This window comes from Procambarus clarkii, chromosome 35, assembly GCF_040958095.1.
Source record: "Procambarus clarkii isolate CNS0578487 chromosome 35, FALCON_Pclarkii_2.0, whole genome shotgun sequence".
NCBI lineage: Eukaryota > Metazoa > Arthropoda > Malacostraca > Decapoda > Cambaridae > Procambarus > Procambarus clarkii.
The window spans coordinates 33,824,617-33,851,125 of NC_091184.1; the positions used below are offsets into that span (position 1 = coordinate 33,824,617).

Sequence of the window (26,509 nt, forward strand, 5' to 3'; positions counted from 1 at the left end):
GTTTTACCACCTCACACCATTAGTTATTTTTTTATATTATTTTAATTTTTGTTTGAAACTCTTAGCGTAATAGTGGTTTCATCAGTGATTCTACAATTGTTCTTTGTACACATATTCTTTTAAATAAAAAAAATCCAAGCTAGAAGGAAAACTGGCCTTTGCAATGGGGGGACTTATTTATTAATTTTTTTAAATCAAATTACAATTAATAGAATCGTAATTGTTTATTATAACAATTATTCATAGTATATACAGTATGTACATACATACATACGTGTATATATATATAAAAGTATGTATGTACTTTTCCTGAATAAAAAATTTAATTTCATTTCATTTAATTTAGTCTATATAGCTCGTCTCATCATTGTTAGTCTCTCCTGACTCCATATATGACTAATCCATCTTGTGTGATGGATGATATTGATGAACTTATACCAATTCAATTCAATTTCTTTCTTTATTATGCACTCCATACCCATCCCGTGGGCGGTGGTGTAAAGGGTTACAGAGGCACATAATCGGTTCAGGAACTGAACTCTCTAGTTCGTTTAGCTAAGCAAATAAATTTTTTTTACTCTAGTTACAAAATTATTAATGTTATATATACATGTCACACTCTCATACATACATGTACATATATATATACGTATACATATATACATACACATACATATCTAATCACCCACACAAATACACACGTTTTTGGGTCTTCCATCTACCTACCATGCTGCAATGGCCGGTGGAACTCCTCTACTTCAACGCCTACATGGTACAGTTTTGTTTTCCAAATGTGTTGGAGTTACCACCATAGTTGTCCCCTGTTCCCAGCTTAGGCTTTCTGCCCTAAGATCCGGTCCATAGAATTACCCCAATCACCCAAATCAGGCCAAAACTACCCAAAACGTATTAGCATTACGTAAGTAATGAAGAAATATGGTATATTTACTTACTATAATGTTGGTGCTACACGTAGAACATGATCAAACCTATTTTTTCTCTGAAATAATCTAATTTCATAACGAAATGAGACGTAAATATGTGAGAGGTGACGCCATAGGAAGTCGACGGTCCAAGCGACAATTGTGTGGAGCGACTTATCCAAGAAATATGGTCGCCAGGAGAGTGTTTGCTGCCATATCAGCCTCCTGTACACAGTGATCCAGTCCTTTTCGTTCATTGAACACCGAACCCTACACGCCCTCTGATATATTGCTTAATTAACAAATATTCACAAATAAAGATTATATTTGTATATGTTATCAGAAAGGCAGATATAAAATAGTTTTTGTGAATCCATCACAGAGATTATACCTTATTAGAGAGGAAAAATATTCATACTTTAAACAAGGCTTCATGGCCGACGCTCTCCTTACCGATATGGGAACTATGACCTTCCGAAGATCAATGTTAATTTAATCTAGATATTGTAATAAACGAAGTTTTCTATGTCATCATAAAGACATAAATATAAGCTGCATGTTAATACTTTGGCATAAATATAACTGAATTGAAAGTTAAGATATATGCCTTTTTATAGTTACTTGATGGCTCGCTCAGGGAGTGTGAAGGCCTCCACACAAGCCACAAGCTGTGTGATAAGCCCATCATCACACAGCAAAAATCTGCTATCAGAATGATAACTAACTCAGCTTTCAGACAACACTCAGCTCCCTTGTTTAAATCCCTAAACTTGCTAAATATTAACTCCCTCCACACATTCTCTTGTGTCAACTACATTTACAAAACCCTGTTCTTAAATGCAAACCATGCTCTGAAACTCTCCCTGGACAGATGTAATAGGACCCATTTTCACCACACCAGAAATAAATATCTCTTTGATATCCCCAGGGTCAAACTTAATCTGTGTAAACACTCTATGCAAATTAAGGGACCTAGTCTATGGAACTCATTCCCTAGTGAATTGAAAAACTGTAAAACTTTTGCCTTATTTAAAAGCAAAACCAAAAAGTACCTAACTTCATCTATTTAGTTTCCTACACTGAGGTTTAAATTTGCTCTGTACCTAGTTGGTACCCAATCTCCTAATTTTTATGTAATATCAAACAACCTTATCATTGTGTTCATTGCTGTCTTCTTTTATGTGCTAGCCATATGCTGTATTGTGACTACCAATTTTTGTCAACTACCATTTTAAGCTGTCATTGCAATCAATCTTAGCTACCTATGTGCTTTAATATATTATACTGTACCTATAATTTTCTCTCATCTTTTTTTTTCATTCCATGTAATTAATCTGTTATCATTTTTTTGTCTATAAATTTTGCAAGTATTTACCTCCTTAAAATTTTCTTAGATTAAGGACCTGCCCGAAACGCTGCGCGTGCTAGTGGCTTTACAAGACTGTAATTACCATAATTGTATCCTCACATTCCTTATGTACATTCTTGTATATGCATAAATAAATAAATAAATAAATAAATAAAATTTTCTTAGATTAAGGACCTGTCCGAAACGCTGCGCGTGCTAGTGGCTTTACAAGACTGTAATTACCATATTTGTATCCTCACAATCCCAATGTACCTTCTTGTAAATGCATAAATAAATAAATAAATAAAGTATCAGTGGCCAGCCAGGTGGAGATCACAGGCTGTACAGTACTGATAAATTATGTAATTCACAGAGATACGTTGATAAATATTAATGTTTTATATTTTATTAAAAATACAGATATATACTTTGTTTCATCCGTTAAATGTAACAATATTTCAGTATATATTATATAAGCATAGTATATATAATTCAGTATATACAATATATAATAAGAGTGTCAGACCACGAAGGAAGAATTGAAACAGGAATTTCCTTTAGTACTTTCTTATATTAATACATCTTCAGAGCGAACCATTCCTTCTGAAGATGTATTAATATACGAAAGTACTTAGAGCATTCTATTGTGGTTTTAATATTGAACAATTATACATATACGAAACAGACAAATCTGGTGTCGGAAATAGTAAAAATATTAGTGTGCGATGTGATCAATGTAAGGGGGATATTGGGTGTGCCTCGTATCCCCTACAACAACAAGAAGTTCGAGAGCGATGAGGCCGCCACTAACTAGCTTCAGGATGTCGTCGAATCTAAATCAACAATATACTACCGCCGCTACTTTCTCGGAAACGTAAGTACCTGCCGCTTTACTTCTCTCACCCTGCCAAGCCTGGCCTGGCCTGACCTGGCCTAGCCAGACCTGACCTGGCCTAGCCTAGTCTGACCTGGCCTAGTCTGACCTGACCTGGCCTAGCCTTACCTAGCCTAGTCTGACCTGGCCTAGTCTGACCTGACCTGGCCTAGCCTTACCCAACACTAATCACCACACATGACAGCCCAAACGAATCGCAAATAAGTACACGTAACAAGTCATATGCCCGGACACACTTTCACCTTGGGGACTGAGTGGTAACTATTGTATAGAAGAGCCGGCTCCCTGAGAGTGGTAAGAGGGCGTGATAAGAGGCTAATGTGTGGTCTTGAAGGAAGTCGATAAAGCAGACAATTTTCAAAAGGAAGGGCAGCATAACGAGCAGACAGGAATGGACAGACAGTCGGTTATCCCATAATGTGTAATACGCCGCACACAGCATGGGTGGAGTGGGGGGGGGGGGGTTGTAGCAGGGCACAGTATGGTGATGGTGCGGGTGAAGTACACACCCACTGAATTCCTGCCATCAATAATTGTTTTCATAACCATTAGAACAATGGCATCCCTCCAGCCACCATCCTTCCACTGACCCCCTCCTCTGGTCCTCCACCTCAGACAATAACCCCCCACACCCCCTCTCCCTTCCAGACATCAGCATGTCAAAATCAGTACCATAATGTGTTTAAACTATTTAAACTAAGTCATTGTGTATCTCAAGGTATCTTAATTCATTTGAAAGTGTACATGTGCATTCATTCATATACTCGCCTAATTGTGCTTGCTGGGGTTGAGCTCTGGCTCTTTAGTTCCACCTCTCAACCGTCAATCAACAGGTGTACAGGTTTCTGAGCCTATTGGGCTCTATCATATCTACACTTGAACCTGTGTATGGAGTCAGCCTCCACCACATCACTTACTAATGCATTCCATTAGATATAATCATATATGATTACACATAATCATAATCATTCTATACACATAATCATATATGTGTACGTCAACGTATACATACATGCGTATATATACCTCATATTAAAATACTGATAAACGAATGACCATGAACAAATTAATTTATAATTGTAGCATTATATATAATTTTAATAGACTAATTACGTGTTTATACATTTGAATGGTCCAGACAGGTGGCCAGCCTTGGACATATACGCTTCTGGTAGGCACAATGACCTCATGTTAGACCCTTGATAGATTATGTGAGAGAGAGAGAGCTGGGGCAGGGAGGTGCGTGCCCCAGGGAGATAATCCATGCCCATGCCCCGCCTCGAGGTCAGTTCTCGAGTCACACCAAGAATAACATTCGAGCAAGTTGTCCTGACCAGGATGTGGCATATTAGGGAGGGTTGAGGAATAGGAAGCCTGTCTGATAGGGCTCTTGGCAAGCAGCTCTCCCTCAGTCTACCTATCTATATGGAAGAAATGTATCTAGGCCCTCCTCCCCCCTGCCTATTCTCTCTCCCCCACCTTTCTTCCTTCATTTCCTCCCTCCTTCCCTCCCCCTCACTGGTGAGAGAGTAGGAGTGTGAGAGTAGTTAGAGAACTCGTAGTTCTCACGCTCGTGAAATTGTCTGCGACCCTGGAGGAGTAGAGCGGAGGGGGGGGGGGGTGAAAGTAGGTGACGATGGAGGAGTAGAGGGGAGCATTATATGCAGTGAACGTTGGTGTCTATGGAAGAGTACATCATAGAGGAGGGTGAAAGGAAGGTGACGATGGAGGAGGAGAAGGGAGGGGGTGTGAAGGTAGGTGATGATGGAGGAGTAGAGGGGAGGAGGGGGGCAAAGGTAGGTGTCTATGGAAGAGTACATCATAGAGGGGGGTGAAGGTAGGTGGCAATGGAGTAGAGCAAACGGGGTGGGGATTGAAAGTAATCCTGAGTTTAATTTTTTAGTTATATATAGTGACACCTCGACTTACGAATGAATATTTATGAACTTTTCGGGTTACGAGCCTAATTTCTTCGAAAAATTTGAATCGGGTTACAAACTTTGCCTCGGGAAAGGAGTTTGTTGATATACATATGGGCTGACCTAGCGCGTGGTGGCATGGTGATCGCGCCTCAGTTTACCAGTGTCTCCTGCCTAGTAAGTATCGCGCCTGAATTCTTTGTAAAGCATTACATTTGTTTTGGGATTTTTGGCTATTTGAACATAAAATTTGTTATGATATATCTTGCCATGAGTCCCAAGAAAGCCAGTGGTAAGGTTCAAGCCAAGAAAACACATGTGAGAATGACCATAGAGGAAAAACAAGAGAGCATTCAAAAACATCAAAATGGTGCACGGGTTGTTGAACTAGCTAGGCAGTACAACAAATCTATGTCAACAATATGCACTGTACTTGCTAAGAAAAGGACATTATGAACATTAAAGTGGCAAAAGGCATATCAACAATCCCGAAACAAAGAACACAAACACTTGAGGATGTTAAAAAGTTTTTATTAATTTGGATACACAACAAAGAGTTAGCAGGTGATAGCATTTCAGAGGCCATCATTTGTGAGAAACCAAGGCATTTGCATGAAGACCTTTTAAAGAAAACCCCTGGAACGAGGGGGGGGGGAAAAGATGAATCAAGTTTGAAAATGTGAAAAGTTTGTGTGACAATAGAGCCTCGTGGAAAACTTTTGCTGTGGTCATTACCTGGTGGAATGCACCCAGGATGGAGTATTAGGGCTATACATCTTTTAAATCATAAAAGTAATAAACATTTCCCATCAACCTTACAAACAATATTAACCTATTTTCATGTATTTCCCCCATGTGCATTTTAACAAAGTTGCTAAATTGCCTTTATCATTCTGTAAAATTTCAATTACAGTACTGTATGTATAATTTTGTTAGTATAAATGGACTGAATATTCTGAAATTGCTATTTATTTTACAATTTCAGATTCAAAGGTGGTCTGGACACCCAATTTGGTCAGACAGGTGAAGAGAGCATTTAGGATAGTTCGAAGAGATGAAGATGGTCGCAATTGTGTTCGAAGAGGCAAAGGCCCCCCTTTGCTCCTGACATTATGTTCAACCATTGACCTCTGCACACCTAACACAAGGTAGGTTGAAAACTCCTCCTTCATGTCATTGGTACATTAGCCAGAAACTCAGGGCTCATGTAGGAATATCCCTAAAAAAAAAAAAAGTGGCCCCAACAATGCATCCTCCAAGTCTGGAGGATGAGCAGGAGCATTGTCGAGAAGCAGGACCTTGAGTGTCAAACTTTTCTCTTGCAGATATTTTTTGGTGGCAGGGCAAACCACTCCACATCACAGTTTTTCTGCACATCATATATTTTTTAAAACTCTTGGATTTTCGGAATGATACACGAGCAAGGGTTTAATTTTCAAATCGCCACACAGCACAAGAGTTAGCCTATCCTGACACAAGTTAGCCCAAGTTAGCTTGTGTCCGGGCAGTGACGTCTCCTCTTGGGTAATGTATGTCCTCTTCGGCAATTTTTTCCAGAATAGCTATGTCTCCTCACAATTAAACACTTGTTGTGGAATATATCCATCAATACAGTATCTACAAAATCTTTAAAATCATGAACAAATCTTTCAGCCCCTACTTTGTCTGAGCTGGCACCCTCACCATGCCTCACAACACTATGAATACCACGTCTTTTTTCAAAATTTCTCAAACCATCCCCTACTCACCTTAAACTCTTTCGTATCTACAAAACTCGTTCTAGGGGTTTTCTTTATAAGATCTTGCATGAAGATTTCATTGTTGACCAAACCACACACTGGAAATTGAATAGACGACGACATTTCGATCCGTCCTGGACCATTATAAAGTCGATTGTGATGAGATGAGGGAAGCAAGAGCATTAAGTAGGCAAGAGAGAGAGGTGAGGAGATGGAAGTATGTACGTATGTACATGAATAAAACATGTACATACTTATACATAACGTGTGTAAATAGTGTAATAAACACAATAACAGTATTTTGGGAGGAGGAATGTTGGTGAGTAATGTGTTGGAGGAGGGAGGGAGGACTGGCAGGGTGTGGCAGCTCACTCATGTTTTTTGGGCTCACCATACCAACATAGTGGATCGTTATGGTGAATACATACGTAGATGGGTATATACAATGTGTGTATATAGTGTAATAACAGCAAAAACACTGTTTGATTGTAGAATATGTCGCATATATGAGGCCCATAATTTTGAGCATAGCGATGTTCTATACTTTGAATTATATAAATTCCACAAATTACACACTTTTAAATAATATTACAGCAAAAAAAAAGAAGAAATGAATGAGAAACTTCAAAATAATTGCGCAACATTTTATTCGCAGCAACTGCCGTCGCACGGGGTGGCGGGGCCGACAGACCCCCATCGCTCCAACGCTCAGCGCCCATAATTTGCTCAACTTCCCAGCTCCATCGCAGCTAAAGTAAGTCACATACAATATTTTTTGTTTAGTTTCCCCGTGATCAGACTCTGCATTTTAACAATATAAGAAGAGAAAAAAAATTTTTGGAAAGAATTTATTTCTTGTGCACCAGGGTGTTATTTGGAGACAGAGCAGTTCAGTGGTTAACTACTAAATTTTTTTTTCTCCCACACACGCACCCCCCTAGGAAGCAGCCTGTAACAGCTAACTCCCAGATACCTATTTACTGTTAGGTAACAGGGGTCATCCCCTTTTGTACAAAGAATCTGCTAAAGCTTTTAGGGCTAATCTTTGACACTCGTTTGTCTTTGTCGCCCCATATTTTTTACGTCCGAGTTGAATGCTCTAAGGCCCTTAACTAACTTTAGGTCATGTCCCATACTTCTTGGGGAGCTAATCGACACTGCTCCTCTCTTTACATTCCTCTCTCGTTCTGTCTAAACTCGATTATGGCCCCGTTTACTCGTCTGCTTCTCCTTCTACCCTTCACCATCCGGACACACTGCATCATACTGGGTTACGGCTCGGCTCTGGTACCTTTCCTTCGACACCTACCCTAAGCCTGTATGTTGAAACTGGCGTCCTGTTTCTACAGGATCGCCATGATTGCTACTGTCTTCTCCACCTTGCACGGTCCTTACAGCACCCTCACTCTTGCTTATGTCATGCCTTGACCTTTACCCATCCTGTGGTTCCTGTTCCCCTTCACCACCTATCTCTTTCTGTACGGTTGTCTCTCTTACAGAATGCTCTTTCAGTTTGTGTTACCAATATTTCCCCTCGTGTCATTCCATCTTTGCCCCTATGGAGGGGTCCCCGTTCCTAAATTCTGTAAGCCTTGACCCACATGACTAAAACTTTTACCCCTCCTACAGTTCTAAATCACCTTTTCCTTGAACACTTTTCTTCACACTTCCACTCTATTTCTGTCTTCACCAATGGGTCTTAAGTCTGCAGATGGTGTAGGCTACTCTGTTGTTTTTCCTGACTGCACCTTTGTGTCTCCTGCCTCCGGAGACTAGCATCTTCATGGCAGAACTTTATGCTATTCTCTATGCTCTTCATCAACTCTTTTCTCGCTGTCAATCCTCCTCTGTGTTTGTAGTTGACACTTGCAGTGCCCTCATGGCTCTAGAATCCTTTAATCCAGTCCATCCTTTGGTAGTTGAAATTCAACATTGGCTGTTTCTTATCTCCAATAGATTTAAGACAGTGGAATTTCGCTGGATTCCCACCCATATTGGTGCGTTCTTAAATGAGCGTGCGGACACTGCCGCTAAGGAAGCTATCCGCATCTGTCCCATCTCCCGTAAAGGTATTCCTTATTATGACTTTTACCCAGTTATTCATTTCCCCATTCTTGCCCGTTGTCAGGGTTGTTGGTCTTCGGTTACTGGTAACAAATTGCGTGCTCTTAAGAGTAGTGTGTTCCCGTGGCCTTCCTCCTACCACCGTAGTTGGTGGTGGGAAACGGCTCTGGCGAGGTTGTATATTGGTCATACACGTTTAACTCACGGGCACTTAATGGAGCGCTGCCCTGCTTCTTATTGTCCAAACCGTTGTCTCTACATGTCCTGACTTCCAGGACTTACGTGTCTTGCTTCCCGACCATTGTCGGGAATTGTTTATCGAGGGATCAATTGTCCCTCGATAAAATTCTTGGTAAATTCAATACCTTTGATATTGTTCGCCGTATGCGTTTTTGTTCTTGTATTGGCGACGTTAGTGATATTTAGCGCACTATGATTATCCCACACATTTGATGGTTTGATAATTACTGTACTGTACAGTACTTTGGTTTGGAATGTATCAAATAAAGTTGTTTCATGTATTCAAATGTGTGAGAAAATCCACTGGGGCTGTGAGATGAAGCGAACCTGTAACAAAGGCATTGCCAGTTGCATACTCTACCACCACTGATGGTAAAAGTCTTACAACTGGATATCTTGTGTGACGGGTTATGGTATCACAGCTATACTGAACCAAGATGGTATGGCTCTCCCTCACATAAATGAAAGAAATGCTGGTATTGGCCTTGCAGTGTGTAAGTTGCAGGTGGAAACAAATGAAAATTATCAAATAAATAATTAAACAATTTACTGAAATAGTAATAAACAAAAATAACACATGACAATACTTGACTATCATGTAATGCAAAGGTGAACAAGTTAGTATGACCTTAAATGCAAAAAATAAACTATAAGCAATGAATAAAAGTATGAAGATATACTGGTGTTCTGAAGACAGCTACCATACCACCATGGCATCAGTCACACGACGTTGGCTGGAAGTGGACAACGGGTTAGAGACACCAAGGTGATCCTAGAGCACTAAGGGAGAGATTGCCTCTCCAGGGAGGCAGCGCTCTTTATATAGTCCGGCGGTGATGACTCATCCAGTGTCAACACGAGGTGGACATCCGGTCAACTAGCAAAATGCTCGTTGTGGCTGGCGGTGCCTTTGTGTTGAGCTGTACCACTGTCAGTTGAAGGCGGCTAACTGCTTGTTTGTGGGGACAAACTGCCAGTTAGCAGTGGCGCCCGGCTTGCCTCTGAGTCGTACCAGGCCGTGCCAGGCCCTGGGGGGTATGGAGAGGTGGCAGGACTGATGACTCTTCTGGGCTGGTGTAGATATATAATACTTCCAGTGCAGAGGTATTGAAGGTGAAGGGAAAAGGCAGTTCCACTGCTATGCAGGGGATTCACGTGACACTTGTGAAGCCACAGAAATTCTGGAGGCCCTACTGAAGCCAGTCCAAGTATTAAATAAAACCCCTGAAGTACGCCGGTGAAGGGTAAAGTGAAGGGTGAAGCAAGACCGTATGCCCCAACTTCAGGCACACACAGAAAATCACGTTTTGGTCCCGCCTCTCAACTGTGTATTTGAAGTTGGGGCGTATGGTGTTGAACTGCTTCTTCAGCCTTCACCTGAGTGCTTGTAGGTCTTACGTAAGACGTTGACTCAAGGAGGGGCCTCAAAACTTGCTGTGATTTATGGGGAAATCCGGTTGTAAGACTTTTACAAAGTCAGTAATATACTGTGGTAGAGTATGCAGCTGCCAGTGCCTTGGGCAAGGGTTTACGTCGCATCACAGCTCCAGTGGATTTTCTGCTCGGTGTATATCAGGTTGTGATTTTGTGTGTGTACCGTATTGTTATGATCGCCGTGTGATAAGTCCTTTCTGGCCTCAAGAGTCATTTTTACCCACCTAGAAAGATTGCAGATGGCCAAAGCAGTTATTTAAGTTAAGAAGGGACAAGTCTTAAACAGAATTTTGCATAATATTTGACTGTAAAGGGGTAAATTGAGGTAGATTGAAAAACAAAATGGTGAACCGGGCAGGTGGTACTCACAATTAGGCGAGTACACTCGGGAACTTTTAAAGTGCAACCAAACATGCTCTAGGCTCTCACAACAAGAGGCGAGTGGTGGTGGCTCAGGTGCTCAGCCAATCAGAGCACCTAAGGAGGGAGGGCAGGAGTGAGAGGGGGGTGGTATGTGGAAGTTTGGTGACAGTTGTGTGTAGTTTGTTCATCTTCATTGTAAGTTTCATGGCTTGGTGTGCATTTCCCTAGTAAATTTAATTCGGGAAAAATTCAGGTGTTTGATTTTTTAAATCAACTTTTTAAATGTTGAGTTGTTAAAGCCTCAAAGTGCATGGAGTTGGTTTGGGAGTATGGCATCCTCATGCTGTTGCGTGCTCGCGTGAGGTAGCAAAGGTGATGTAAAGTTGTGGGGTGTACATGCTTGGGACGTCCTCTCTCGGGATGGCTGGTGTTAGACCTGTGTGTTTGTCGGTTGTTGAAAAGCCATTGTCATCCTTTGCTGTTGTGGTATTGATTTTACATTGTTCATCTTGTAATTAATACTGTAGTGCGATATCTAGGGCTACCATTTGTAGGTTTAAAATGTCTAATACAAACAGTTGTCCAATGAGTTTTAATAGGAAATATCATCCACCAAGCACCATTGTACAATTATATTAATACCTGCACGGTGAATGCTCAAAGACCCTTTCTTTATTCAGTGTTGTCACATACCTCATGGGGGTATGGATAGGCAAACACTCATTCGGTTAAACTTGCCTTGTAGTATTTTCAGAGCTCAGTAATTTGGAATCTGGTTAGCACTTTGCAAATAAATTGACCTTTAAAGTGAATTCCTATTTAGGTTTAAAACATCATACCGAATGAGAAACTCGGATTATATAGCCGAACACCAGAAATGTTGTTATTCAATTTGGTTGCCTAAAGCACATTCAAGGACTACACATTACATGGCATTCCAGGATTCCTCTATACCTTGCCTTATGCTGTAAACATTGCCACAACCCTGTGTTTTATTGATTTAAATGGCCACAGGGAGGCATACAACACTGCAGATTATGATGTCATTAGTTATCCACTGTGCTGACAAGTGGGCTGACTGATGTTCGTTGACACCTGTATCGTGCTTCAATTTAATCGCCAGGAGATCACCCTCTCACTAGACTCGTCTGTAGGAAGTACAGTATAGTATGTCAAATTACCTTGGATCATAAATAGCATAAGACTTGGGGGTAGGAGAGGGTTGCAGTGTTTGTCATGGCTCTCAGTTGTTCCTGGTATTAGGCAATTTAGTTCTGGAATCATTTTTGTTGGGCAATGTTAAACTTTTTCGAAAGTAGATGTTTTTCTGAAAGGGAAGGGGGGGGGGGGGGGAACCTCTATGCTTGGATACAGTTATCTAAGTCAGGGGTCTCCAAACTTTTCAATGTAAGCGCCACATTATATATTTCCCATATTTATGCGGGCCGGAGGAATAAAAAATGAAAAAAAAACAAAAAACAAATCAGTGCCAGTAATTTAATTTCCTCAAATATTAAAGTATAAACATGGAAAAATTCAAACATATCTTTTTGGAAAAAATCAGGGTAAACTAAATAGATTCCTGCCTTTAGTTTTATGCAACCAAATTAGTGTGACGAATGATACTGTTGTTTTGACTTCAAAATTTCATTAAAATCAGGTTCCAGATTAGATGAGCCAATTGTAAGAATTGATTTCAAGTGATCATCAGACAAATTTGCTCGATAGTTAGATTTCACATACTTCATTTTGGAAAAAGTTTGTTCACACAAGTATGTTGAACCAAAAATGGACACAAAACTACAAGCAAACTTTATCGAATTTGGAAACTGATCTGGCTGCAGGCATTTATAAAACTCAATCAGATTTCCTTCTCTATACTTATCTTTCAGTCTGTCATCTGCCTGGAGATCAATAATTTCCATTTGAAATTGAGTTGGAAGATTTTCAGCATTGCAGTCAAATGGATTATGAAAGAGCCTGATTTCATTTGCTTTGGCATCAAGGTCAGCAAATCGCTTCTGAAACTGTTTTTTCAAATCTGAAATTATTTCATTTGCAAATGAAAAAGGAAATTCAACTTTACTTCCTGCATGAAATTTTTCACAACATGGAAAATGAGCAAAATTCTTAACCTTCACCTGGCCTTCAAGTAGTGCAAGTTTTGCTCTGAATGCCTTGACATGAACAAAGTAGTCACTGATCAAATTTGTTTTGCCTTGCAATTTCAGATTCAAGTTATTCATATGACCTGTCATATCTGCAAAAAATGCCAATTTCCAAATCCATTCACATTCTGATAATAATGGCTGAGGGTTATTTTTCTCTGTGAGAAATAAATCAATTTCTAATCTGAGCTCAAAGAAATGCAGCAAAACCTTTCCACAACTAAGCCATCTAACTGCTGTATAATAAGGCAAGTTAACAAACTCCGCATCAATTTCTTTCAAGAAATCACGGAACTGGCGATGGTTGAGTGCATGAGATCTAATGAAATTAACCACAGAAACAACAGGTTTCATGACACAAGACATATCAACATATTTTAGGCACAATGCTTGTTGATGGATAAGGCAATGCAGAAAAATGGGTTTTGAGCCTCCAACCTCACAAGCTGTTGTAATTTGCCCAACCAAACCCTTCTTTGTCCCAGACATATTCTTTCCTCCATCAATTGTCACACACTGCACTTGTTTCCATTCCAGGTTATATTCTGTCATAGTTTTACTTAGTTCATTGAAAATGTCCTCTCCAGTTGTTGTGGTGTGCATGCTGTGAACTGATGCTAATTCTTGGTTCACATTAAATTCACTATCAACACCACGAATGAATACTAAGAGCTGAGAAGTATCACATACATCAGTTGATTCATCCAACGCAAGAGAATACCAACAAAATCTTTTTGTTTTTTTCCTTTATTTGCCGAATTATGTCGCCTCCTAAATCTTCAATTCTACGAGCAACAGTATTTGACCCAAGACTTATCATTTTGAAGAGGTTTATTTTTCTGGACATACCTCTCCTGCTGCTTCCACTATACACTCTTTTATGATACTACCATCAGTGAAAGGTTTTCCTTTTTTAGCCAACACATAGGCAACTTTGTAACTGGCTCTAGTTGAAGTTTCATTTTCAGATTTTTTCTTACTGAAAACAGCTTGTTGAGAATGCAGACTGTGCTGAAATGATTCAAACTTTTTAGTGCGTTCTGCTCCTGTGATGTGAGAATAACTTGAGCCACGTTTAGATTCATAGTGCCGACGAATATTGTATTCCTTCAGAACAGCAACACTGTCTCTACATATTATGCATAAAGCTTTATCATTTGCTATCACAAAAAAGTACTTTATCTTCCATTCATCATTGAACCGACGGCACTCAATGTCCACTTTTCTTTTCTTTATCTTTTCCATATCTGAAAACATAAGGGTAAAATAAATGAAATAAATTCTACAGGAAAAAAACAGCTTGTATGTGGTGTTAAAAAGCATAGCATATTATTATAAAGTGGTAAATATTATGGCAACAGCTTTCGTTGATAAACTTAATGGTTATCATTTTAACTATTTTAAACATGCAATATTTTTGGCTACAATAGTATTATTGCTATTTTGTATAACTAAGATAAAGGCATTGTCAAAGTACAGAGAAAAGAATATTGTACAGTGTTTGTGCTCCCTGAAACGGAAGCAGCGAAGCCCCACTCGCCCTCCATCCCCACAATATACAGTTATACACAACTGATTGGTTGTAATGCACAACACATACCTACCAGTATTAGTATCTGTGCGTCACACTATCGAGAGAGAGGAAAACTGACTCGGGTTGAGCGCCACCAGTCAGCAGCCCCAGCTTTGAATAATTCTGCGATGCCATTCGTACCATAATTATTTTTTCAAGGCCACCACACAGGGATTTGTTTGGAGGGCCGGATGAAATTATGTGGCAGGCCGGATGTGGCCCGCGGGCCATAGTTTGGAGACCCCTGATCTAAGTGAATACTTATATTTATACAGTAGAATAACTACCTTCTTTTCCTTAGTCAAAATGGTTGCTTGTTTATTTCTAGGGACTTGTATTTTCTTTTATTTTTAACTGCAGCAACTTTCAGTGAATGATAGATTCTTACTGAAAGGACCTTTACTTCATTGTTGTTGCTTTATGGTCATCTCATTGTGTACAGGGATTCCGCGAAGCTTTTGGGGTTAGTGTTTGACACTCGTTTGGTCAGCCTTATCTCTTGCCTCCGAGTTGAATGCTCTAAGGCCCTTAACCTCCTTAAGGTTTTGTCCCATACTTCTTGGGGAGCGGATAGAGAATCAACTACAACCACAACCTTTGTGGTTGTAGTTGATTCTCGTAGTGCCCTCATGGCTCTAGGGTCCTTTAATCCTGTCCATCCGGTGGTCATTGAGATTCAACATTGGCTGTTTCTTATTTCTAGTAAATTTAAATCAGTAGAGTTTTGCTGGGTTCCCAGCCATATTGGTGTTTCAATGAGCGTGCGGATGCTGCCGCTAAGGAAGCTATCCGTTCTTGTCCCATCTCCCATAAAGGTATTCCTTATTCCAACTTTTATCCTGTTATTCATTCTTCCCTGTTGGCAGGGTTGTTGGTCCTCTGTGGTTGGTAACAAGCTGCATACTCTCAAACTTAGTGTGTCCCCGTGGCCTTCCTCCTACCACCGTAACCGGCGGTGGGACACTGCTTTGGCACGGCTGTGGGTTGGTCATACCCGCTTAACCCACGGTCACTTAATGGAGCGCCGCCCTGCTGCTTATTGTCCGAATTGCGTTGTCCCTCTAACAGTTGTGCATATCCTTGTTGAATGTCCTGACTTCCAGGACGAGCGTGTGTCTTGCTTTCCGACCGTCCCTCGCAGTCACTTGTCCCTCAATAGAATTCTAGGTGAATCGGATACTTTTGATATCGTTCGCCTTGTGCGTTTTTGTTCTCGTATTGGCATTCTTGGTGATATTTAGCGCCCTCTGATTATTTCGCACTTTGGTGCCTTCTTTTGGTAATTACCTTACCTTCATTGTTGTTTCATTTTAATGTGGTAGGTGTGATATGGATTGTTCTGGCTCACGTGCAAGGTCTTGGATTTGTTTGTTTTAAGAAATTGCCAGTCTTGTTACTATTTGTAGAGTTAGAGATCTGCATTAAGGCCTCAATATTATATTCTTTATTTTTTTAATAACATGTTATCAGCAATTTTTGTGGTTGGTAATATTTAGATTAATGTCAGTGATGTAAATGACAAGGGTTAAGACCCCTTGTGGTATGACAGCATTTTTCCCAGTCATTTCTTTCATTTGTTAAAGGGTCCTCGTAACCATTCTTTTGTCCTTTCTACCATGTACCTGTTTGTTGCTTCTTGGTCTTTCATTTGGTACTTTGGCTATTAAAACAATGGTCTTTGGTAATGTTGCAATTACCATTTCTAAAAAAAAATGAGCAGGTTCATTAGGCAGGGTTTGTTTTTAGCAAACAGTTTTACAAAAAAAATAAAAAATTCCATTCCTTCAGGACCTTGCAGATGTTAGGTCAAACTAATTGACAGTAATCTGTTTTGCCCCTTTCAAACAATGATGGTTTTAATATAGGTAAAATATTTCAGAATATCTGAAGTTTGGCAGACAAATCATTTAAGAGCTTTGATTAAATTTAAGTTACCAAAGACTTTGTGAAAACCATGTTGTATAGATGCTTCAGTGTCACTTTTCTAATGTTTTGTAAATTTAACAATGATCTTTAGTTAATTTAATCATAATTTGTACAAAGCTTAGGTGTTGCATAGCTTTAAATTCTTTCAAATATAAAAACTAAAATATTGACTGAAGTTTCTTCCACTTCAATATTTCAGACTAATTTGCAATATTTGTTAGTTTATGTAAATTGAATAGGTAGTCCACTTTTACATCTTTTCAATGCATTTTGCATGCACCTATGTAACAAGTTACAAATAGGTGTAAATTTTACAAAGTATTTATTTTCAAAGTAAAAAAATTTCACATGTTTAAACATTGCATCAATAGTAGTAAACAATAATTTCCAGCATAATTTCAGGATAAAGTATATAAAGTAGTTTCATTAAAATTGGTTTATTTAATAAGTTTTACATATAGTATTTATAACATCTAATATTTATTACTGTTTCAGGTTGTGGGCCAGATGCTCCTAGATGAACAGAAGATCCAAAAGGCCAAGACAACTCCAGAGACAATCACCTGTAAAACAACAATAAACATTAAACAGGGACACTACTTTTATTATCACCAATGCTTAATAATAAGTCCAAAAAATCCTAACATCCTATCTTTTAAGATAGGCTCAGCAAGGCCTATCCCTTACTCTGGTTTCAGTGCAGAGCTTGTTCCCTGAATGGGTGCATTACATCCACCACTTTAGTGCCCTCAACACATTGTACATATGCTTTACTCAAAGCACTGTACAATGCATGCCAGGCACTAAAGTTTTAGATGCATCCACCCATTCAGCAAACAAGCCCTGTGAGAATTAACAATGTAACCATTGTTAAGGGTCCCTAAGCAAATCTAGTCCATCTATTAGATGGGTAGTAGAGCAAAGCTCTGAAAAAGCCATGCCAGGAAAATCTGCAGGACTGCCTGGTCCCCTTTTATGAAATGGGGTAGGATCAGTACAAACTGCATCAATCCCTGTGGGTTGTAACAGTAGGACATGGTTACACACCTATAAATGGACTAGATAAGAGAATAAAGATTAGGTCATTGATATAGCTAAAACATCAAATTCAAACTCACCCACTTTTGTAGATTTCCTTTTGCAGAGTAAAGGAGCCTCACTCCAAGCCAGTCCATGCATCATAATCACTTTCACCTGAAAAAATATTTCAACAAATTAATTTCAGATTTAAAGCCAATCTTGCTTTACTTTTCAAATTAGCATTCAGTACTTTACAAATTCAGATGGAAAAAATTTCTTTAAGGAATTTACCTTTCCTACATATTCTAGTAGTAAAGATCTAATTTAGCAATATAAATATATATGGAATCAATTTGCCAAGTTTCAGTAAATGTCATTTGAGAAACTATCCAAAACTGCACTTCAATGGCAATTTACATTTATCTTTAGCCAATGCTATATTGTTTAAGTTAATACTATTTTTTTTACTTTTATGCAAATCTATTCAGATTAACCTTTACTACAACTCACCTGATTCTGTTTAACTCTTCCAACTGACAGAGGGACTTCTGGACTTTCCAAACCACATTCTGGAAAACTATATAAATTTAAAACCAAGCTAAAGTAAACATTGAATATTTTTTTTACTTTCAAGGGAAAAATACCATCACTTAGAACAAAACTTTTCCTGCCATTAACTTTGACTCATGATTACCCTTAACAGTGTTATACATTTATAGATTAAAGCGTATTTAACAAACATTTAATGTTAACTAAACAAGATTTATATTTCATTAAAATTATTAATAAAACACCCTCAACTATGCTGTTTAAGATCTAATGCCCCACATTGCAATTTTCACAATTTCAACATACCATTCTATTAAATACATTCCTGAAAGGACTAAACTTGCACATATTGTACCCACTAGCCTAAGCCTAGACTTCCATACCCTAATATTTAATAGGTTTTTAGCAATTAACTTCTACCCTCTAATTCCAATGTACACAACACTACTTACTGTAGATCTGCAAGTATTTTCCTGCAGCTCTTTGTTGCCAGGACCTTCCACAACCTGTCATGTGAACAGTAAATATTACTAAAATGTTATATGCATAGCGACGTTATTTTGTTCATACCTGAACCACCAGTTTAACAGTTGCTGTTTTAAATGGCACACTAAGTATCTTGTTGTCCCATCTTAATTACAAACAAAGCTATAGTCATTTCAAGTCAACATCCTATACAAATTTTATTTTCCAACAACTTTAGTCATGAACATTTTTCTGGAACATTGCAAACAAACTTTAATTTAAGAACCATGTATAACATTTGAATAAAAGCAATACAAAACATATATACAATTTATTCTTTTGCAACCACTGCTTACTACTAGGACAAATTTATTCTGTTGAATTATGTACCAAGCTTTTTAGTCTGAAAATTCATAATTAACCCAACTATACTACCAAGACAATGTGATTTTACTAAATTTAGTAATTTTCTCCCCCCCCCCCCCCCTTTCCAACTGTTCAGTGTCAAAAGGGAGGGGGGGGGGGTGTCCATTTACTGTACCACTTACATTTTAGTGTGGGCTTCATCCACTTAGCTGGAACATTTGTGCCAGCTGCTGGTAGGGGAGGCATACCATGTGCCAATTCAGGAAGCTTTCCACATTCCTCACTGCATGTCAGCTCAGGACCTCACTACCATGTTGGGAGGCAGTTGAAGACTAACCAATCAACATCCCAGGCTGGAGAGCAGTGCCACCTCGGGGAGAATTTACCACCTGCAAAAAATTTAATACTCTTAACAATCTACAACATCTATCTCATCTTTACCTAGCCTCCAAACCTTACATGTCAGCATTAAACTGCATCTGGTAGTCTTAACCATTTCAAAACTATATAGGGCATCGGTATTTTTTATTTGCCAATTCGGCAACTATTGCAGTCTAAACCATAATCTTGCGAATAACCGAGGTCCAAGGAGAGCTTTTAGGCACTACTTACAACACTTCCTCCAACTTAACCCCATTTATACTAATTTCCTTTGGTATAGCCATGACCTAATCAACTTCAGTCAGCATTCCCAATGATCCGAGCCCCTATCAATTTTGCGCCACTATCAAAATCTCTGATGAAGTCAAGGTACACAAAATCACAAACCTTATCACCATTTCCTCAACTATGCAACCTAATCCATGAACATTTAGTAATAAAACTATGCGATTCATGTATCTAGTCATGTTTCTCAAAAAGTAGAGAAATGGCACTTGCCATGTTAGATTCTAGTAACTTTCCTCACAATAGACTAAGCTAATTGGTCACTAACTTAAGCGTTAAAGTTAACTCAAACTTTTCCTTTAAAACTTGCTATATTAGGAACTTTCCACGACCGGCCTTTACCAGACAATTAAATAGGGTAAAAACGGTATATTAAATGCAGTAAAACTACGGTAAATTCAATATGATAAACTTGCATTCTTTAAGCAAGTAGTAAGTGAACTAAACTAAATGTTAAGCACCTTGGCAAACCACTTCGTTCTATTCAATTTCTTTATTTAATCACTTTGTCCGGCTAGAATTTTTAGATTAGATTAAAGGAACACCCTCCCTGGTAACGGCTGAACTAGTTAACCAAATACAAATATTTAGGTAAAATACTTTCATAAAACCCGTCTACTTCCCCCACCAGTAGACTTGTTCAGCTAAAGGCATAATGTAATGTTCCACTTTAGTAAATAAAGACTTAAAAAAACACTACCCCATCTGTGTAGTTACCGGTTACCTGACATTCTACGCTTAAAATAACCCATCTATTCCCCATAGTTGTTCGATATAACTTACCTCTCACCCGCTGGTCGAGTACACAGCAGTATATATCTTCCTCCATCACTCACCGCGTCGATACTATTTCACTCGTTCCGCAAATTGCCTCAAATCACCTGCGTTGTCCATAAACATAGAAGAGCAACTGACCGTAACACCCGTATAGAGATCATCATATAACGTGGGAACATTAGTAGTACTGCTGTCAAAACATAGATGGCGCCAGGACAAACGGTAATTCCTCCAGGAACATTCGGGTGGCCTCCATGGGCCTTTAGGGACGACCAGGAGGCCTTTTGGGCCTCCAGGGGGACCTCCACGCACCTCCACAGATATCCAGGGAGCCTCCCTCCCGGAGATATTGCATATCTCTTACCTAATTTGTATTATGAAATATGACATGATAGTGCGTTACAGACTTCAGTTAGGAAATAATTGGACTTGTAATGTGATTACTGATCCATCTGTATCCCAGTCATTTTACTATGTTAATTTTATGTAATTTATTCTTAAGCTTAATAACATTATTTAAATGTGCTAAATTTCCATTTATATATATATATATATATATATATATATATATATATATATATATATATATATATATATATATATATATATATATATATATATATATATATATATATATATATATATATATTATGTTTCCAAATTTCTGATGATATACAACATATTGTGGTTTATAATTAAGTTCTTATTAATAGTGATCCTGCATCAAAATTAACAATGTTCAAATTCGGTTTTGTATGTTAAAATTAACTACATTTTTATGTTAATTTCTTTCTGTAAATAATGATGATAAAGTGCAATAAAGGTATGATTGAGACAATGTTAAATCGTTAAATCCTAAATATATCTTGAGTCTTATACTTGAAATATTAAATGAACATATAGTGTGTAGTGTAGTGATTCAATTATTATTAAGAGGGAAGGGTTGGGGGTAATGGTTCATATGTCCACATTCGAATGCCCCTCTTCCCAGGACTGGGGGTGCGGGAGTGTACAATAAACTATACCCACCTCCGGCAGCAGCTTGTCGAAGGCGGAAGTGGAGTCTAGGCCGTTTGTCATGAAAATTATAGTGTGATGGCTCTTATTTTTATTATGGGTACATAATAAGATTATGCCTTTATTCTTAATTTATATTACAATGCTGGTAAAATACACTTCTTGATGAGTATGGAGTACAAATGAACTCATTTTGTACCCTATACTCACAGGATGAGTATAGGGTACACAATAAACTACCACTCACATCATGGGTATGGGTTGCACAAGAAACTATCGGAGAGCAGAGTATGGAAAGCAAAGTAAACAAAGATTCACACGATGAGAAAGGGTTCCACAATGTCCTATGACTCACAGGATGAGTATGAGGTGCATAATAAATTACCATTCATAGGATGAGTATGGGTTTCACAATAAACTAAAGGTAACAGGATGAGCATGGGTTGCACAAACTATTGGTAACAGGATGGGTATGGGTTGCACAATAAATTACTGTGCTAGGATGAGTGTGAGTAGGATATATATATAAACATATTGTGGTTTATAATTAAGTTCTTAATAGTGATCCTATCCTGCATCATAATTTACATAATATATATATATATATATATATATATATATATATATATATATATATATATATATATATATATATATATATATATATATATATATATATATATATATATATATATATATATATATATATATATGTATATATATATAATTAGGAAGTAATGTTTATTTGGGTAAGTTGTCAGCTTATATGAACTAATAGCTAGTGTGGCTTGTATATGGGGTACATCCGGTGTCTTACCCTCGACGGTACCCTCCTTACCCTTATCCGCGGCGGTACCTTTATGGTCAGGAAGCCACGGATATTTACAATGGGGCTCGGTCAGTCAATATGATTCCTTTGACATCACTAAACTAACTCTTATGTATTCTGTTCTCGTATTGACAATTTGAATGACATCAAGAATATTTTGAATATCTTCTGATATAGATGGTGCTGTAGTTGATTGTTGTTCATGACAAGTCCAATGGGTCATTAGCATCGCTCAGATTAGTGGGAAGAAATTCTTGCTGCAACAATGTGTGTTCTCAGAGCTAACTAGGGTAACTAAAATACTTATTTCCTAAATAAATACTTTAATTGTAAATATTTGAAAATATATGGTATGTATCAGAATTTCTGACGATATAAAACATATTGTGGTTTATAATTAAGTTCTTAATAGTGATCCTATCCTGCATCATAATTTACATAATATCTACTTCTGTTTTGTGTATTAAAATGACTACTTTTTATATTAATTTCTTTCTGTAAATGATGATGATGATGATAAAGTTCAGTAAATGTAAGTAAGAACATAAGAATGAAGGTAACTGCAAAAGACTTATTGGCCCATACGAGGCAGCTCCTCGTATGGAGCTGCCTTTGATAAGTAATTACCAAAGAAGGCACCAAGCCGGGAAGGCTGTGTAGCACAATCAAATAAGTCAACTGCTCCTGAAGAGGACGGTATTACTTACAGTTTACTGAGATTAGTCTCACAAGTACCAGGTAATCCACTTTTAGTGTTGTACAGAATGAGTTTAAGTGAAGGAGTATTACCTGATGATTGGACAGTGTCATTGTTCCCATCCCCAAAGCACACTCAGATAATTATAGACCCATATCTCTAACATAATTTTGTCTATTAGCACAGTTTTCGGCGTGAATGCATTTTGGTTCTACAAGGTAGCCAACTCCATCAAAATATTAAATATGTACCCAACTCAATTAACGATTAATCAACCAATTACTCCATGGGATAACTTGGATCTAGCAGTTGATTTTGTAAATGCACCCAAGAAAGATAATGTACACTCTACATTATTAAAACAGTTAACACTGTGAAGCATCACTGAAAGTACTCAGAATATGGGTAACGATGTGTATCAGTGGTATACCGACGGTTCTGTAGAAGAAGGTGGACGATGTACCGGATGTGCATGTAATATATTTGAACAATCTTCTCTCTTACATACATGAATGAAGCGCTATGCTAAACTGTGTAATTACTATTTGAGTACTGGAACACTTGATGATATATTGAACTTGTACCCTAGATTGACGATGTAACGTATCAATTATACAATGAATGTATGTGATGTAACTCTATAACCTGAGCTTGTGAAAGCACCTTAATCACCTTCAGTGATTAAGTGCTTAATTGCACACTAGTTTCTCTATCAGTTATCTCACCTTGTCAGAGTAAAAGAGACAAATATATGTGTATGTGTTCAGAATTCAATTTCACCTTTGTAAATGCACGTTAATGACACTATGTAAAAGACACATCGAACACTTTATGTAGGGCATACGTAAATCTGTGTATTTATGTATTTACGTATGTAGCTTAGCCTAGCATTTTAAAAACACTACAATCACCTTATGTGGTTGATTGTTCAATAAATCCCTGAACTATATGTTTAACAAATCTCTAACCCTATCAATGGAGTTAGTTTAGTTCTTATATTATGCACCCTATACCCATCTTGTGGGCGGTAGTGGAAAGGGTTAGAGTCCATGGCGGACTGAAGAAAATGTATATATGATGGTTAGCATTGTTAATGTGTGGCCACGTCTGTGGTAGAAAATAATACAAAAAAATCAAATAAAGGTATTATTGAAACTTTATACGAAAACATTAAATCCTAAATATATCTTTAATATTATACTTGAAATATGGTATACTTTGCTCTCTCCATCGTACTTCTGCACCTGCTGGCAAGTGGTTCGGTGCAGTGTGCAGGTGATGTTCATTACTGGGTGAGCTGGCAAGTGGTGCTCACCTGCCAGCTCACCCAACGAAAATTTGGTTTTTAATACACTTACACATTTATTGGGTCTTTCCTTCACCTTCATTCAAGCACTAGGGTATTACAGTAAGTGTTTTAATTATAATATTTATTAACGTTATTATTTTTAATTTTTATTATTATTAGTATTATTATTAACAGGAGAGGATCGAGTGTGTGTGTGGGGGGGGAAATGGTACACATGTCCACATCCCAATGCCCGCCCTTCCAGGACTGGGGGTGCGGGGGTGTACAATAAACTATACCCACATCCGGCGGCAGCTTGTCGAAGGCGGAAGTGTAGCCTAGAGAATTTGTCATGATAATTAGTGATGACTCTTATTTTGATTATGGGTCTGTAATCCAGTTAAGCTTTTATTCTTAATTTATATTACAATGCTGGTAAAATACACTTCTTGATGATGAGTATGGAGTACAAATGAACTCATTGTGTACCCAAGTTCAAGTTCAAGTATGTTTATTGAGATAAGCAATAAATAAATCTCAAAGGGATAGAGTAGCTTAGGCTATTTCAACCCCCCTCTAATTCAAGTCCCTCAAGGGGCGCACAAATACTGTGACTACAAATAGACAAATAACATTACAAGAATCCAAACAAGAATTGTGAACCCTATACTCACAGGATGAATATAGGGTACACAATAAACTACCACTCACATCATGGGTATGGGTTGCACAAGAAACTATCGCGCAGAGGATGAATATGGAGAGCAAAGTAAACAAAGATTCACACGATGAGAAAGGGTTTCGCAATGTCCTATGACTCACAGAATGAGTATTAGCTGCACAATAAACTACAGGTCACAGGATAAGTATGGGTTGCACAATAAATTACAGGTCACAGGATGGGTATGGGCTGCACAAACTACCGGTAACAGGATGAGTATGGGATGCACAATAAATTACGGGTCACAGGATGAGTATGGGTTGCACAAACTACTGGTAACAAGATGAGTATGGGATGCACAATAAATTACCGCACAGAGGATGAGTATAGGGTGCACAAACTGGTTGGGTAAATGGAAATGGTTGGGTACATTTCCTTTCACCTAATGCGACTATTCATGTGTCCGGACACCGGCGATTGTGTGGTATTGGCTATTTATTTAACCATAACTTTGCATTCATTTAATAATTATATTAAGATATGTTTTCCTTGAAATGTAGTTACATTATCGTCTACATGGCTTTATTCTGACATAAAGACCTATGGCGTTACTTTGCATATATGCAAAGTAATTATAAAATTGATTGGCTTGTGTGGAGGCCTTCACACTCCCTGAGCGAGCCATCAAGTAACTATAAAAAGGCATATATCTTAACTTTCAATTCAGTTATATTTATGCCAAAGTATTAACATGCAGCTTATATTTATGTCTTTATGATGACATAGAAAACTTCGTTTATTACAATATCTAGATTAAATTAACATTGATCTTCGGAAGGTCATAGTTCCCATATCGGTAAGGAGAGCGTCGGCCATGAAGCCTTGTTTAAAGTATGAATATTTTTCCTCTCTAATAAGGTATAATCTCTGTGATGGATTCACAAAAACTATTTTATATCTGCCTTTCTGATAACATATACAAATATAATCTTTATTTGTGAATATTTGTTAATTAAGCAATATATCAGAGGGCGTGTAGGGTTCGGTGTTCAATGAACGAAAAGGACTGGATCACTGTGTACAGGAGGCTGATATGGCAGCAAACACTCTCCTGACGACCATATTTCTTGGATAAGTCGCTCCACACAATTGTCGCTTGGACCGTCGACTTCCTATGGCGTCACCTCTCACATATTTACGTCTCATTTCGTTATGAAATTAGATTATTTCAGAGAAAAAATAGGTTTGATCATGTTCTACGTGTAGCACCAACATTATAGTAAGTAAATATACCATATTTCTTCATTACTTACGTAATGCTAATACGTTTTGGGTAGTTTTGGCCTGATTTGGGATGATTGGGGTAATTCTATGGACCCCCACACCAGAAACAAATACCTATTTGATATTCCAAGAGTACGACTTAATCAAACTAGAAATGCTTTACAAATCAAGGGACCTCGAATGTGGAATGACCTTCCCAATCATGTTAAAGGCTGTACCTCTCTCAACCAGTTTAAGATGAAAACTAAGTACTACCTAATTAACTCCATGTAACCTACCTTACCCCTAAATGTCAATC

At 38.1% G+C, this 26,509-nt stretch overlaps 1 protein-coding gene and 1 long non-coding RNA gene across 4 annotated transcripts; one reads left to right on the forward strand and one right to left on the reverse strand.

Annotated features, from left to right (window-relative positions):
• The first annotated feature begins 904 nt into the window (after positions 1–904).
• LOC138371441 (uncharacterized) lies at positions 905–17,186 on the forward strand. Its single transcript, XR_011230474.1, has 5 exons — positions 905–919; positions 2,734–3,145; positions 6,071–6,233; positions 7,480–7,578; positions 17,088–17,186. It is a non-coding gene; the product is annotated as an uncharacterized lncRNA (long non-coding RNA).
• LOC138371440 (uncharacterized) lies at positions 17,014–26,308 on the reverse strand. 3 transcript variants are annotated; one of them, XM_069336297.1, is made up of 6 exons: positions 26,241–26,308; positions 19,175–19,381; positions 18,614–18,667; positions 18,123–18,181; positions 17,711–17,786; positions 17,014–17,155 (listed from the first exon to the last, which is right to left on the reverse strand). In XM_069336297.1, the coding sequence occupies exons 2-6, from the start codon at positions 19,236–19,238 to the stop codon at positions 17,106–17,108; spliced, it is 303 nt and encodes a 100-aa protein (XP_069192398.1). In that variant the 5' UTR covers positions 19,239–19,381; positions 26,241–26,308; the 3' UTR covers positions 17,014–17,105. The 3 variants fall into 3 exon arrangements, with proteins under 3 accessions (XP_069192398.1, XP_069192400.1, XP_069192399.1); XM_069336299.1 differs by having other exon boundaries at positions 18,123–18,189; XM_069336298.1 differs by lacking the exon at positions 26,241–26,308 and adding an exon at positions 20,442–20,948.
• Positions 26,309–26,509: the final 201 nt, after the last annotated feature.